Source organism: Leucopleurus acutus (genome assembly GCF_964270905.1).
Source record: "Leucopleurus acutus genome assembly, chromosome: 19".
NCBI classification, from domain to species: domain Eukaryota; kingdom Metazoa; phylum Chordata; class Mammalia; order Artiodactyla; family Delphinidae; genus Leucopleurus; species Leucopleurus acutus.
The window spans coordinates 15,056,811-15,070,217 of NC_139161.1; the positions used below are offsets into that span (position 1 = coordinate 15,056,811).

Sequence of the window (13,407 nt, forward strand, 5' to 3'; positions counted from 1 at the left end):
ATACATATATATACATTTGATAAATAAAAAATGAGATAGAAGCTATTGGATAGTGAATAGAGTGATGCTGAAAAGTTTTTCAAAAATACAGGGCCTATCAATAAAAATTATGAAAGTCCTCATTGGTGGTGAAAAGATTTGAGAAACTTTGAATTAGTTCATGGTACAAAGAATTATTCATTGGCCTATGGACCCTATTTTATCATTTAAATGATAAAGTTTATAATAAGGAAGGGCTTCATGGTCATGGTATTTAAAAGTAAAGACAAGGAAGACATCCAGTTTCCCAGTGTGAGAAGAGCAGTGATGTCATTTTGCACTACAACTGTACTATCTGCATGAACCAAACCTGTTATTATATAGTTCACTTGTTTTTCAAACCCAAAGTATCCCTTGCCCTTTTTCACTAGAGAGAAATGTATCTAGTCCCTGGCACAGGGATCAACAAATATTTGTTGAGAGGATGAATAAATTAGTTTTATTGGATGCTCAATGGTCCAGAACCATTGGGGCACAGAAAGAGTGAAAACAGACAACTCACATAAAATACCAGAAGTAAAATCCTCTGGTTAACCATTCCCATTTAGGAATTTTGTACATTTTTGCTTCATTGATGCTTTTCACAGAATATGGTGACTTTTAGTTTATTTCATTCACTTATCTAGCCAATAAAATTTTATTGAGCAACTAGTATGTGTCAGACTACAGTGGCGAACAAGATAGGTCCTAAATCTTTAATCCCAGAAAAAGGACAATCCTGTGGCAAAAGAGGCCACACACAGAAAAATGAAGAATCACAAAATGAAATGCTATTTTTTTTCTTGAGGTACGCGGGCCTCTCACTGCCGTGGCCTCTCCCGCTGCGGAGCACAGGCTCTGGACGCGCAGGCTCAGCGGCCATGGCTCACGGGCCTAGCCGCTCCGCGGCACGTGGGATCTTCCCGGACCGGGGCACAAACCCACGTCCCCTGCATCAACAGGCAGACTCTCAACCACTGCGCCACCAGGGAAGCCCTGAAATGCTATTTTTAATAACAACATGCTAATGTTGTTATTTTATGTCAATTTTATTTATTTATTTTTAGTCAATTTTATGGATGCTCCTATTTTACTCAACCATTCCTCTAGAGTGAGAACTTATCATATCACCTGAAGTCAACAAGGTGAATGAAGCTCCAGAGAATGCAATGATATTTTGATTCCTGTGGCTACTAAAAGTTTCAAAAGTCTAAAGCCCAAGTCTATATGTCAGACATTGGCCTACATAAATTAAGCACCCCTATGTGCAAAGTTTCTATGAGTGGAGTTGAAGAGGAAGACATGGCCTCACATTGACAATTATACATATTTGTTTTCCACTAGACCTATTCTATCTCCATTTTAATTCTCTAGACCTAGTCATTCCCATGTGGAGCAAAGAATAGTGGGAAATATTGAGTTGTAAGTAATTAAGGATATTTTTCTGAGAATTTCTCCATTTTCCTTCCTTGATATAGAAAAATAAATTGCTACCTCAGTATAAAGAACTGCTTACATGGCATTTCTGTTTATATTGTCATATAGGCCAGGAAGATAGTGTGAGAAAGTAGGAATTACAGGCTTATAAACAGGCTCATTGTGAATAAAATTAGCTCCATATATTTAAGTTTTATTGAGGTACAATTTACATACCATAAAATGCACCCATTGTAAGTGTACATGGGTACAAGCACATTTGCTTGTCATCTATAATAATTAAAAACTGATAGTAGGGACTTCCTTGGTGGCACTGTCATTAAGATTCCACGCTCCCAATGTAGGGGGCCTGGGTTTGATCCCTGATCCAGGAACTAGATCCCACAGGCATGTCTCAACTAAGGAGCCCACCTGCCACAACTATGGAGCCCATGTGCTGCAACTAAGAAGCACTCGAGCCACAACTAAGGAGTCCGTGAGCCACAAGTAAGGAGCCTGCCTGCTGCAACCAAGACCCGACACAACCAAATAAACAAATAAATATTAAAAATAACTGATAGTAATAATTTTTATCTTGATTCACTACTTTGCTTTTGCTGATAAAAACTAAATTTTTAATGCTGGATAATAGTCTTAGGTCATCTGTTCTGAGAGAGAATTATTTTAGAACCATGCACTGTTTTGTAATAATTAGGACCATGGGTTTTGAAGTTATACAGAACTGAACTTGAATCTTAGCTTTGCCTCTTAATATCTATGTGATCTGGGACCAATTATTTTTGAATCTCAGTTTTCTAAGTCTAAGAAAGATTGTTATAGTATTATGTAAGACAGAGTTAATTTACAGCTAGACTGGGCCAGCCCTACACTTATCTCTGGGGATGCCTGGAACTCTGGTACTGACTCTTAGCCAAGATAAGGTCAACAGGGATAACTAATGATTTATAATTTGCTGTTTAAAGTTTGAAACTCCCCTGGTAGCAACCAGGTCTAGTTGCTTATTGACAGCTTACACCTGGACTACTTAGACAGCCTGGCTTAGCTATGTGACCAGAGGGGCATAAAAAGCTTCACTGTAAACTTCTGGGGAGCTCTCCTGAAACCAAGATTCCTTATACAAATCTCGGTGATTTATACTCTGGGGACAGGCACATCCTATTTGATTAAGAAGGAACCTGGATATATATGGAATCTAAAAAAACAAAAATGGTTCTGAATAACCTAGGGGCAGGACAGGAATAAAGACGCAGATGTAGAGAATGGACTTAAGGACACGGGGAGGGGGAAGGGTAAGCTAGGACAAAGAGAGCGAGTGGCATGGACATATATATACTACTAAATGTAAAACAGATAGCTAGTGGGAAGCAGCCGCATAGCTCAGGGAGATCAGCTCGGTGCTTTGTGTCCACCTAGAGTGGTGGGATGTGGGGGTGGGAGGGAGACGCAAGAGGGAGGAGATACGGGGATACATGTATATGTATAGCTGATTCACTTTGTTATACAGCAGCAACTAACAACAATGTAAAGCAATTATACTCCAATAAAGATGTTAAAAAGAAAAAAAGAACGTGGAGAACTGCACTTGGGAATGGATCCTCGGTGCTCGCCAGCATTCTCTTTCGTCTGCTGTACTGTATCTTTACTAAAAGCTTTTTGTAAGCATTTTTCTGCGGAGTCTTATGTACCCTTTCAATTACCTGATCCTGTGAAACCTTTACAACTACTTTCTTATAAGATGATTGTAAAGAATAAGTAATGGTACCTGCCTCGTACTTTGTACTCAATCAACGGTTGTTGTTACTATTATTATTGTTATTTTAGTTAGGTCAATTATGCAAGAGAAATGCTCTGTTTGGTCTCCTTGATCAATTTAATAGGCAGTATCTAGACTTCTTTAACATATATGCCATGCCATATAAATATAACGCTACAGCTACCAAAAATTTATTAGTGCTAAGTAAGTAGAAGGTGGGAAGGATGACAGAGTCACTGGCACAATAACTGGAGAAACTTAGCAGTGAAGATACAATTGCACATTTCTGAAAACAGGTTGGAGAAAATATAAAAAAATAACTCAAGTTATCTAATGTTCAAGTTTATGACTCAGGGAGGTGATTTTTTAAATGTGAAAATTTGGATCCAAAAAAGAACATACAACATCCTACTGGAATATATGTTACTAAACGAACAAAGGTCTTTGATTAGGAGTTTCTGATTTTGCTTTTTAGTTACTAACGTGAAATACTAGGAAAACATAATCACTGAACAATGAGCAAAGCTGTAGATGTTTCATCTTCCCAGGTGTTAAGTGATATAAGGCTAAAGGATATAAGAACAAATTTGGCAATAAATCAGAACCTAAAGAAAAAAAAATTCTGAGATTTAATTAAAAGAGGGAATTCAAGAATTATACCTTTCTGGGACTTCCCTGGAGGCACAGTGGTTAAGAATCTGCCTGCCAATGTAGGGGACACAGGTTTGATCCCTGGTCCGGGAAGATCCCACATGCCGCGGCGCAACTAAGCCTGTGCACCACAACTACTGAGCCTGTGCTCTAGAGCCCGCGAGCCACAACTACTGAGCCTGAGTGCCACAACTACTGAAGTCTGCGTGCCTAGAGGCCGTTCTGTGCAACAAGAGAAGCCACAGCAATACGAAGCCCACGCACTGCAATGAAGAGTAGCTCCCGCTCACCGCAACTAGAGAAAGCCCGCGTGCAGCAATGAAGACCCAGTGCAGCCAAAAATAAAAAATAAACAAATAAATTAAAAAAAAAGAAATTTAAAAAGAATTATACCCTCTGGAAGGAACTGTGATCTCCAGATAAACAAAAGGCAAGAAACATGCCTAAATGGATCCATGCTTAAATTCATTTTGCTACGTAACACCATACCAAAACAGCCCATTATTAAAACTTAACATGAAAAAGGAATAGGATATAAAAATGATGTGTATCTCACAGAGTTTATGATTATCAAGATTTTTGCTCGAAGCTATATAGGAGCTTATATATAAGCTAATAGGAGATTATATGTAGTTGGTGGTATTTAACTAGCCACATATGTAAGACCATTATACCATTAAAGTTCTACCAATAAAATAAAAGAGTAACAAATATGGGGGCTTCCCTGGTGGCGCAGTGGTTGAGAGTCCGCCTGCTGATGCAGGGGACATGAGTTCATGCCCCGGTCCGGGAAGATCCCACATGCCGCGGAGCGGCTGGGTCTGTGAGCCATGGCCGCTGTGCCTGCGCGTCCGGAGCCTGTGCTCCGCAACGGGAGAGGCCACAACAGTGAGAGGCCCGCGTACCACAAAAAAAAAAAAATTAAAAAAGTAACAAATATGAAATTACATTGTAAACACCTGACAATCATGTCAGTGACATTTTACCACATATTTAAGAAAGGTTGTGAGTTTGAGGAAAGGGAAGCTATGATTGGAACAGAGAATGCTTTCTGTGGTAAAAATTAAATTACATCTGGGGTGAATCTAGACCACATAGAATCTAAGAAGTTACAGTTATTTACAACCTTTTAGAATCTGAGAGAGGAACTTTTTACATTAACAATACTTAAAAATTCAGGAACTCTGCATTTCTAGTATTCTGATTCTTATAACTAGAATTCTACATATTTTGGCATGCTATAAGAGTGATACAGCAGGCACCACTAAAATTCTGATTGCTATAATTACAAAATGTAATCATAAGGAATTCACACTGAACTGACTGATATATAAAGAAATCAAAAATAGATAATTTAAATTAATACATTTAATAACTTTTGTGCTTTTCGCTGACAGGGCAAGATTTAAATATGGAACACTAATAAACAACAGACCATCTTGGAAGTTTTTGTTTGAAATAATTAAGCAACATTTAATTTGGAAAAGCAGATGTTTCTATAATCAGCAGGGAAAATACTTGAAACATATTTAACAGTTAAGGTAGGCTAGCCTTGAGATTTCCAAGGTAATAACAATATCTTTGACTATTATTACTTATGCCATATACAATTTTCTTCCAAATCAGACTGAAGTGAAAAAAAACTAAAGGGAAACAAGTCATTTCTCAAGATAAGCTGCTCACATATAATTTGATAACTACTCTATAGTCTTATGTAATTTTAGGAACAGACATTATTCTCTTTCTTCTCTCATTATTTTGCAAGTAAATCTGTTTCAGTATTTATACACATTAAAGAATGGAAGTTCATTATTCTTCAAATTAGCTCTCTTATCCACAAAGGCACTTATATTTACAAGGAACACAATTTTGGAAATTTATCAGAAAAAAAAATGAGGAACGCTGTCGGCTATAAGTCAAAGCAGGATCTCATTTTTAATTTTCAGAACATTATGAACATTTATTCTGAACACTCACTGACATGTTAAGCTTCCACTTTGAAAGGTAACTACTTGTAAATGGATTTTATCCAATCTGTCAGTACCATGCCTTCTGCTTGGATGAATGTATTTCTAAAGCTATTTTTTAATGTATGGCAGAATAGATGATATGCAGTTACAGACACTCTAATAAGATGAACAGAAGAACCCAGGAAGAGGTGTGGCTGGGATTATAAAAGTCACTGGGCCAAAATGAATCATAAAGAGAATTTAAGAGAATAAGATTAGTCGATGGAGAATTCTAATCTCTATTATTTATTAAAAATTTAATAAAGTTCCATCTTGTATCCAATGGTCACTCTAAACACTCTAAACACCTGTCAAAAAAGTAAAGTGCCAGGTCAGTCCTTTATCCCCTCTCCTTCCACACTTAAGCTTTCTTTCCTTTGAGCACCTACTATGCTACCATGTGTCAGTCACTGGACTAGGTGCTACAGATACGGATGAATAAGACACAATTTTGGCTAACAAGAAACAGTCTAATGGTGAAAAGCAGGCTCCAAAAGTAATTATAATACCATGTGTTAAATGTAATGGTACAGATATGCACAGGTATTACTGGGAACATGGAATAATAATATGTATTGGATAGGAGGTGGAGTGGAGAAGTGAAGAGAGGTGGTGGTAGTAGTGGTGACAGAATACTCAAGGTGAATCTTAAAAAATATGTAGGAGTTAGTCAAATTTAAGAGGGAGAGAGGAGATTACAAGGCAGAATGATCAATATGAGCAAAAGCACAGAGATGAAAACATGAATGTGTCAGGTAACAACAAAATCTGAAGTTGCCAGAATAATATATACAAGGCCGAAAGTAGTGGGCTTGAAGGCTGGAGAAATTGGCTGCGGTCAGATCAGGAGAGCCTGGCCTTTATCTGCTAGGTAAATGGGAGTCAAAGGAGTGATCTGATCAGATTTGATTTTCAGGTAGTTCACTACATCTTATAGATAACAGAATCAAAACAGTAATTGTTTTTCAGTTAATTCACTTTGGTGGCTGTGTGAAAAACAGACTTAGGACAAGGCAAAAAACGCAGAGAGAACAGTTAGATTTGTATTAATCTAGGTCTAAGATAATGCGGACTATCAAGGCAATGCTAGGAAAGATGAAAAAACAATACAGGGATGAGAAATACAGGGGGAAGGAAGGTGGGAAGGACTCTCCTCTTGGCTTTCTAGCTTGGGTTCCTGGGTAGGTAGTGATGTCATTGTAAGAGAATATTTTGGACAAGTTTTTGCAAATAAATTTGAAAGAAAAACCATTACTAAGGAAAAGAGATTCAGAAAGAAAAAGAAAAAAATTTAAGTCCTACAGTATTAAATACACTGAAATAGTAGTTTAAAAGATTGACATAAAGAAAATAACAGGTCTGAAATATTTTAATGGCAGGTCCTACTAAATAGTCCAGAAACAGGTAATTCCAATTTTCTATAAACTATTTCAGAGGTTAGGAAAAGAGGTCAATTTTCATCATATTTTATCTATGTATTTTATTTAGTTAAAATATTTAGCTATTTAATGATAATACCTTCATAATGACTTCTCATATAAAGTAAGCACAAGTCAGAAATTATTATGTTACATACTGAGGGTACATTAAATTATTAGACATGAATCTGCCTTTTAGGAGCTATATAGTAAGTTTTAAAATCAGGAAATGTGAGTCCTCCAACTCTGTTCTCCTTTTTCAAAATTGTTTTGATTATATGGGGTCCTTTGAGATTTCACAGGAATTTTAGAATGGGTGTTTCTGTTTCTGCAAAGAACATTGTTGGGATTATGATAGGGATTTCACTGATTCTGCAGATTGCTTTGAGAAATATTATTTTAACAATATCAGTCTTCCAATCCATGAACACAGGATATATTTCCAATTATTTAAGTCTTTTAAAATTTCTTTAGCAATGTTTTGTGGTGTTTAGTGTAAATGCCTTTTGCCTCCTTAGTTAAATTTATTCCTAAGTATTTTATTCTTTTTGATGCTACTGTAATGGAATTGCTTTCTTAATTTTATTTTTTTTGGTTATCCATTGTTTAGGGTATAGAAATGCAACTGGTTTTTGTATGTTGATTTTGTATCCTGTAACTTTGCTGTAAAAATATTCTTTTTATCAACTCATTATTTATTTAAAGTGAATAAATTCACGTTGATGTATATTCATTTAAGTACTAGAGATATGCTTAGTTGACATGGCATTAAAATATTTGCAATAATATCTAAACAAATAAATATTTTGATTTGATAACCTTTAGAAGGAAGCCAAATGAGGAAAAAATATTTCATTGTCTTTATTCCTTTATCGTTTCCACTTTCCTAGTCTCTTCAGCTTCTGTCATTTGTTGACCAGCCTCTCCTCACCCCTTCCTTGAAACTTTTATCTTCCTTGGCACTTATAACATTATACTGCCCCAGTTTTTCTCCTATCTGTCTGACTACCCTTTTTCTGTATCTACTGGCTCATTCTCACACCGCTCACCCCCTGCTCAATTTGAACATGCCCTAAGATTCTGTGCTCAGTCTTCTTTTCTTCTCTTTGCATTTCTTTGTCTTCAGAGTCTTCTTTTCCCAAAACTTTGCTCACTTCCATGTGACTGACTCCCCTTAACAAGTATACAACAGGCAATAATACGAAGAACTGAGAACCACCAAGAAACTACTAGTTCAGTGAGGGATGAACTTTTTCTGAACCACTTCTGTTGGTAGACAGATGATGCATGTGAATTTACAAGAAGAAGTAGAAAGAACTTTTTCTATTCATCCATTCTTTTATCAGATAATATCTTTAAAGGACTGGTTAAGCAGGGAGAGATACCTCTCATTTTGTTTACCCTTTATGTCTCTCTCCTGTATCATTAAAAAGAAAAGGACACATTTTATATATACATCTCAGTAACTCAAAAGCAGAATTTTTGAAAACCTTGAGCTTGTGTAATTATTTTAAAAGGAAAAAAAGACATAAAATGCTTTCTTTTTTAATGATTAATATAAAAACCAACTTACCAATGATACCGCTATCTCTGCTTTCAAGGGTGGAGGTTGGACTAGTGACAGCCCCATAGCTGCTATCCTTGGCAGTTGCATTTGTACTGACTTGCGGGAGAGTAGAGCAGGGGCTACTGGCTGGTGGAGAGGCAGTGCTGCTAGTCAAGGTGGAACAGGGACTTATCCTCTGGGTGATTGCTGAGGTCTGAAAAATTTAAATGAAAAATGAGATAAACTGATCAGCTGTTAAAGTAAAATATATCTTACGGTAAAACACATGCTTTGATAAGAAAAAAAAATTCACATGCACAACTTTTACATCTATTAGGTTCTGTTTGTTTTTGCCTTCCGGGATAAAGCATTCTGTGTTCTATAATTAAGGTGAAACTTGATAAATTTAACATGAGCAGAGACTGGCCTGTTTTTCTGCCTAGGAAACTCACAGTGACAAGTAGTCTTTATCACTGCTATGAACTAACAGAGGAATTTATTAATCACAAAATTTTCTTGCTATTTTCAATCGAAATTTTTCTGAAGGCTTGGAACTTTTTCTTGCTAATAATTTTCTTTGGATAGAAAAAAATATCTCTGCAGCCAAAGAGAAATAAAAATAAAGTTCTTAATGCAAATAAATGGGGTTTTTTTGATACACAGGTGGTTGCTCAGAGGCAATAAATGAATGCAGGGAAAATGCCTTATCTAAAAGTTTGTCAAATAAAATAGATCAAACAATATTAATTTAATACAAAATGAAATAAGTTCTCTGTAGAAACTGATTACAGACTGAGATCACTGAGTGATTCTCACACCTAAAGTTACCTCCTTTTCACATTTTTGATGGGAAGTAATGAATAATCACCAAAAAGACTGATGCTAATATATTCCGGTTTACCTAATTAAATGACAATTCGCTTTTCTTTAGCTCTTTCTACCCAAATAAATTAATGAAATAATGAATGAAAGTCTACGTTTTTTCAAACACTCAAGAAATGTTATCCTACCCTGATACCAAAACCAGACAAAGATGTCACAAAGAGAGAAAACTACAGGCCAATATCACTGATGAACATAGATGCAAAAACCCTCAACAAAATACTAGCAAACAGAATCCAACAGCACATTAAAAGGATCATACACCATGATCAAGTGGGGTGTATTCCAGGAATGCAAGGATTCTTCAATATATGCAAATCAATCAATGTGATAAACCATATTAACAAATTGAAGGAGAAAAACCATATGATCATCTGAATAGATGCAAAAAAAGCATTCGACAAAATTGAACACCATTTATGATTAAAAAAACCTCCAGAAAGTAGGCATAGAGGGAACTTACCTCAACATAATAAAGGCCATATATGACAAACCCACAGCCAACATCATTCTCAATGGTGAAAAACAGAAACTATTTCCACTAAGATCAGGAACAAGACAAGGTTGTCCACTCTCACCACTCTTATTCAACACAGTTTTGGAAGTTTTAGCCACAGCGATCAGAGAAGAAAAGGAAATAAAAGGAATCCAAATCGGAAAAGAAGAAGCAAAGCTGTCACTGTTTGCAGATGACATGATACTATACGTAGAGAATCCTAAAGATGCTACCAGAAAACTACTACAGCTAATCAATGAATTTCGTAGAGTGCCAGGACACAAAATTAATGCACAGATATCTCTTGCATTCCTATACACTAATGATGAACAATCTGAAAGAGATATTAAAGAAACACTCCCATTTACCATTGCAACAAAAAGAATAAAATACCTAGGAATAAACCTACCTAAGGAGACAAAAGAGCTGTATGCAGAAAGCTATAAGACACTGATGAAAGAAATTAAAGATGATACAAACAGGTGGAGAGATATACCATGTTCTTGGATTGGAAGAATCAACACTGTGAAAATGATTCTACTACCCAAAGCAATCTACAGATTCAGTACAATCCCTATCAAACTACCAATGGCATTTTTCACAGAGCTAGAATAAAAAAATTCACAATTTGTGTGGAAACACCAAAAACCCCAAAGAGCCAAAGCAATCTTGAGAAAGAAAAATGGAGGTGGAGGAATCAGGCTCCCTGACTTCAGACTATACTACAAAGCTACAGTCAGCAAGACAGTAATGGTACTGGCACAAAAACAGAAATATAGATCAATGGAACAGGATAGAAAGCCCAGAGATAAACCCACACACATACGGTCACTTTATTTTTCATAAAGGAGGCAAGAATATACAGTGGAGAAAAGACAGCCTCTTCAATAAGTGGTGCTGGGAAAACTGGACAGCTCCATGCAAAAGAATGAAATTAGAACACTCCCTAACACCATACACAAAAATAAACTCAAAATGGATTAAAGACCTAAATGTAAGACCAGACACCATCAAACTCTTAGAGGAAAACATAGGCAGAACACTCTATGACATAAATCACAGCAAGATCCTTTTTGACCCACCTCCTAGAACAAGCGAAATAAAAACAAAAATAAACAAATGGATGGGACCTAATGAAACTTAAAAGCTGTTGCACAGCAAAGGAAACCATAAACAAGACGAAAAGACAACTCTCAGAATGGGAGAAAATATTTGCAAACGAAGCAAGTGACAAAGGATTAATCTCCAAAATATACAAGCAGCTCATGCAGCTCAATAACAAAAAAACAAACAACCCAATCCAAAAATGGGCAGAAGACCTAAATAGACATCTCTCCAAACAAGATATACAGACAGCCAACAAACACATGAAAGGATGCTCAACGTCACTAATCATTAGAGAAATGCAAATCAAAACTACATGAGATATCATCTCACACCAGTCAGAATGGCCATCATCAAAAAATCTAGAAACAATAAATGCTGGAGAGGGTGTGGAGAAAAGGGAACACTCTTGCACTGTTGGTGGGAATGTAAATTGATACAGCCACTGTGGAGAACAGTATGGAGGTACCTTAAAAAACTACAAATAGAACTACCATATGACCCAGCAATCCCACTACTAGGCATATACCCTGAGAAAACCATAATTCAAAAAGAGTCATGTACCAAAATGTTCATTGCAGCTCTATCTGCAATAGCCCAGAGATGGAAACAACCTAAGTGCCCATCATCAGATGAATGGATAAAGAAGATGTGGCACATATATAAAATGGAATATTACTCAGCCATAAAAAGAAACAAAATTGAGCTATTTGTAATGAGGTGGATAGACCTAGAGTCTGTCATACAGAGTGAAGTAAGTCAGAAAGAGAGAGACAAATACCGTATGCTAACACATATATATGGAATTTAAGGAAAAAAATGTCATGAAGAACCTAGGGGTAAGACAGGAATAAAGACACAGACCTACCAGAGAATGGACTTGATATGGGGAGGGGGAAGGGTAAGCTGTGACAAAGTGAGAGAGTGGCATGGACATATATACACTACCAAACGTAAGGTAGATAGCTAGTGGGAAGCAGCCACATAGCACAGGGAGATTAGCTCGGTGCTTTGTGATTGCCTGGAGGGGTGGGATAGGGAGGGTGGGAGGGAGGGAGACACAAGAGGGAAGAGATATATGTATATATGTATACATATGTATATATGTAACTGATTCATTTTGTTGTAAAGCAGAAACTAACACACCATTGTAAAGCAATTATACTCCAATAAAGATGTTAAAAAAAAATAAAACTACAATGAGGTTATCACCTCACACCAGTCAGAATGGCCATCATCAAAAAATCTACAAACAGTAAATGCTGGAGAGGGTGTGGAGAAAAGGGAACCCTCTTGCACTGTTGGTGGGAATGTAAATTGATAACAGCCGCTATGGAGAGCAGTATGCAGGTTCCTTATAAAACTAAAAATAGAACTACCATATGACCCAGCAATCCCACTACTGGGCATTTACCCTGAGAAAACCATAATTCAAAAAGAGTCATGTACCACAATGTTCATTGCAGCTCTATTTACAATAGCCAGGACATGGAAGCAACCTAAGTGTCCATCAACAGATGAATGGATAAGGAAGATGTGGCACATATATACAATGGAATATTACTCAGCCATAAAAAGAAATGAAACTGAGTTATTTGTAGTGAGGTGGATGGACCTAGAGTCTGTCCTACAGAGTGAAGTAAGTCAGAAAGAGAGAAACAAATACCGTATGCTAACACACATATATGGAATAATAAAAAAAAAAGGTTCTGAAAAACCTAGGGGCAGGACGGGAATAAAGACGCAGATGTAGAGAATGGACTTGGGGACACGGGGAGGGGGAAGGGTAAACTGGGATGAAGTGACAGAGTGGCATGGACATATATATACTACCAAATGTAAAATAGATGGCTAGTGGGAAGCAGCTGCACAGCACAGGGAGATCAGCTCACTGCTTTGTGACCCCCTAAAGGGGTGGGATAGGGAAGGTGGGAGGGAGACACAAGAGGGAGGGGATATGGGGATATATGTACATGTATAGCTGATTCACTTTGTTATAAAGCAGAAACTAACACACCACTGTAAAGCAATTATACTCCAATAATGATGTTTAAAAAAAAATGTTATCCTTTTCAAAACAGTACCTGATCAGT

The 13,407-nt window shown here is 36.7% G+C and overlaps 1 protein-coding gene across 1 annotated transcript in view; it reads right to left on the bottom strand.

Annotated features, from left to right (window-relative positions):
- Nucleotides 1–13,407, bottom strand: part of TANC2 (tetratricopeptide repeat, ankyrin repeat and coiled-coil containing 2) — a gene marked incomplete at its 3' end in the record, with an annotated part of 353,474 nt that overhangs the window by 132,831 nt on the left and 207,236 nt on the right. Inside the window, exon 7 of the mRNA XM_082861750.1 lies at nucleotides 8,860–9,046. Within this exon, the coding sequence (XP_082717876.1) occupies nucleotides 8,860–9,046 (187 nt within the window). The remainder of the gene's footprint in view (nucleotides 1–8,859; nucleotides 9,047–13,407) is intronic.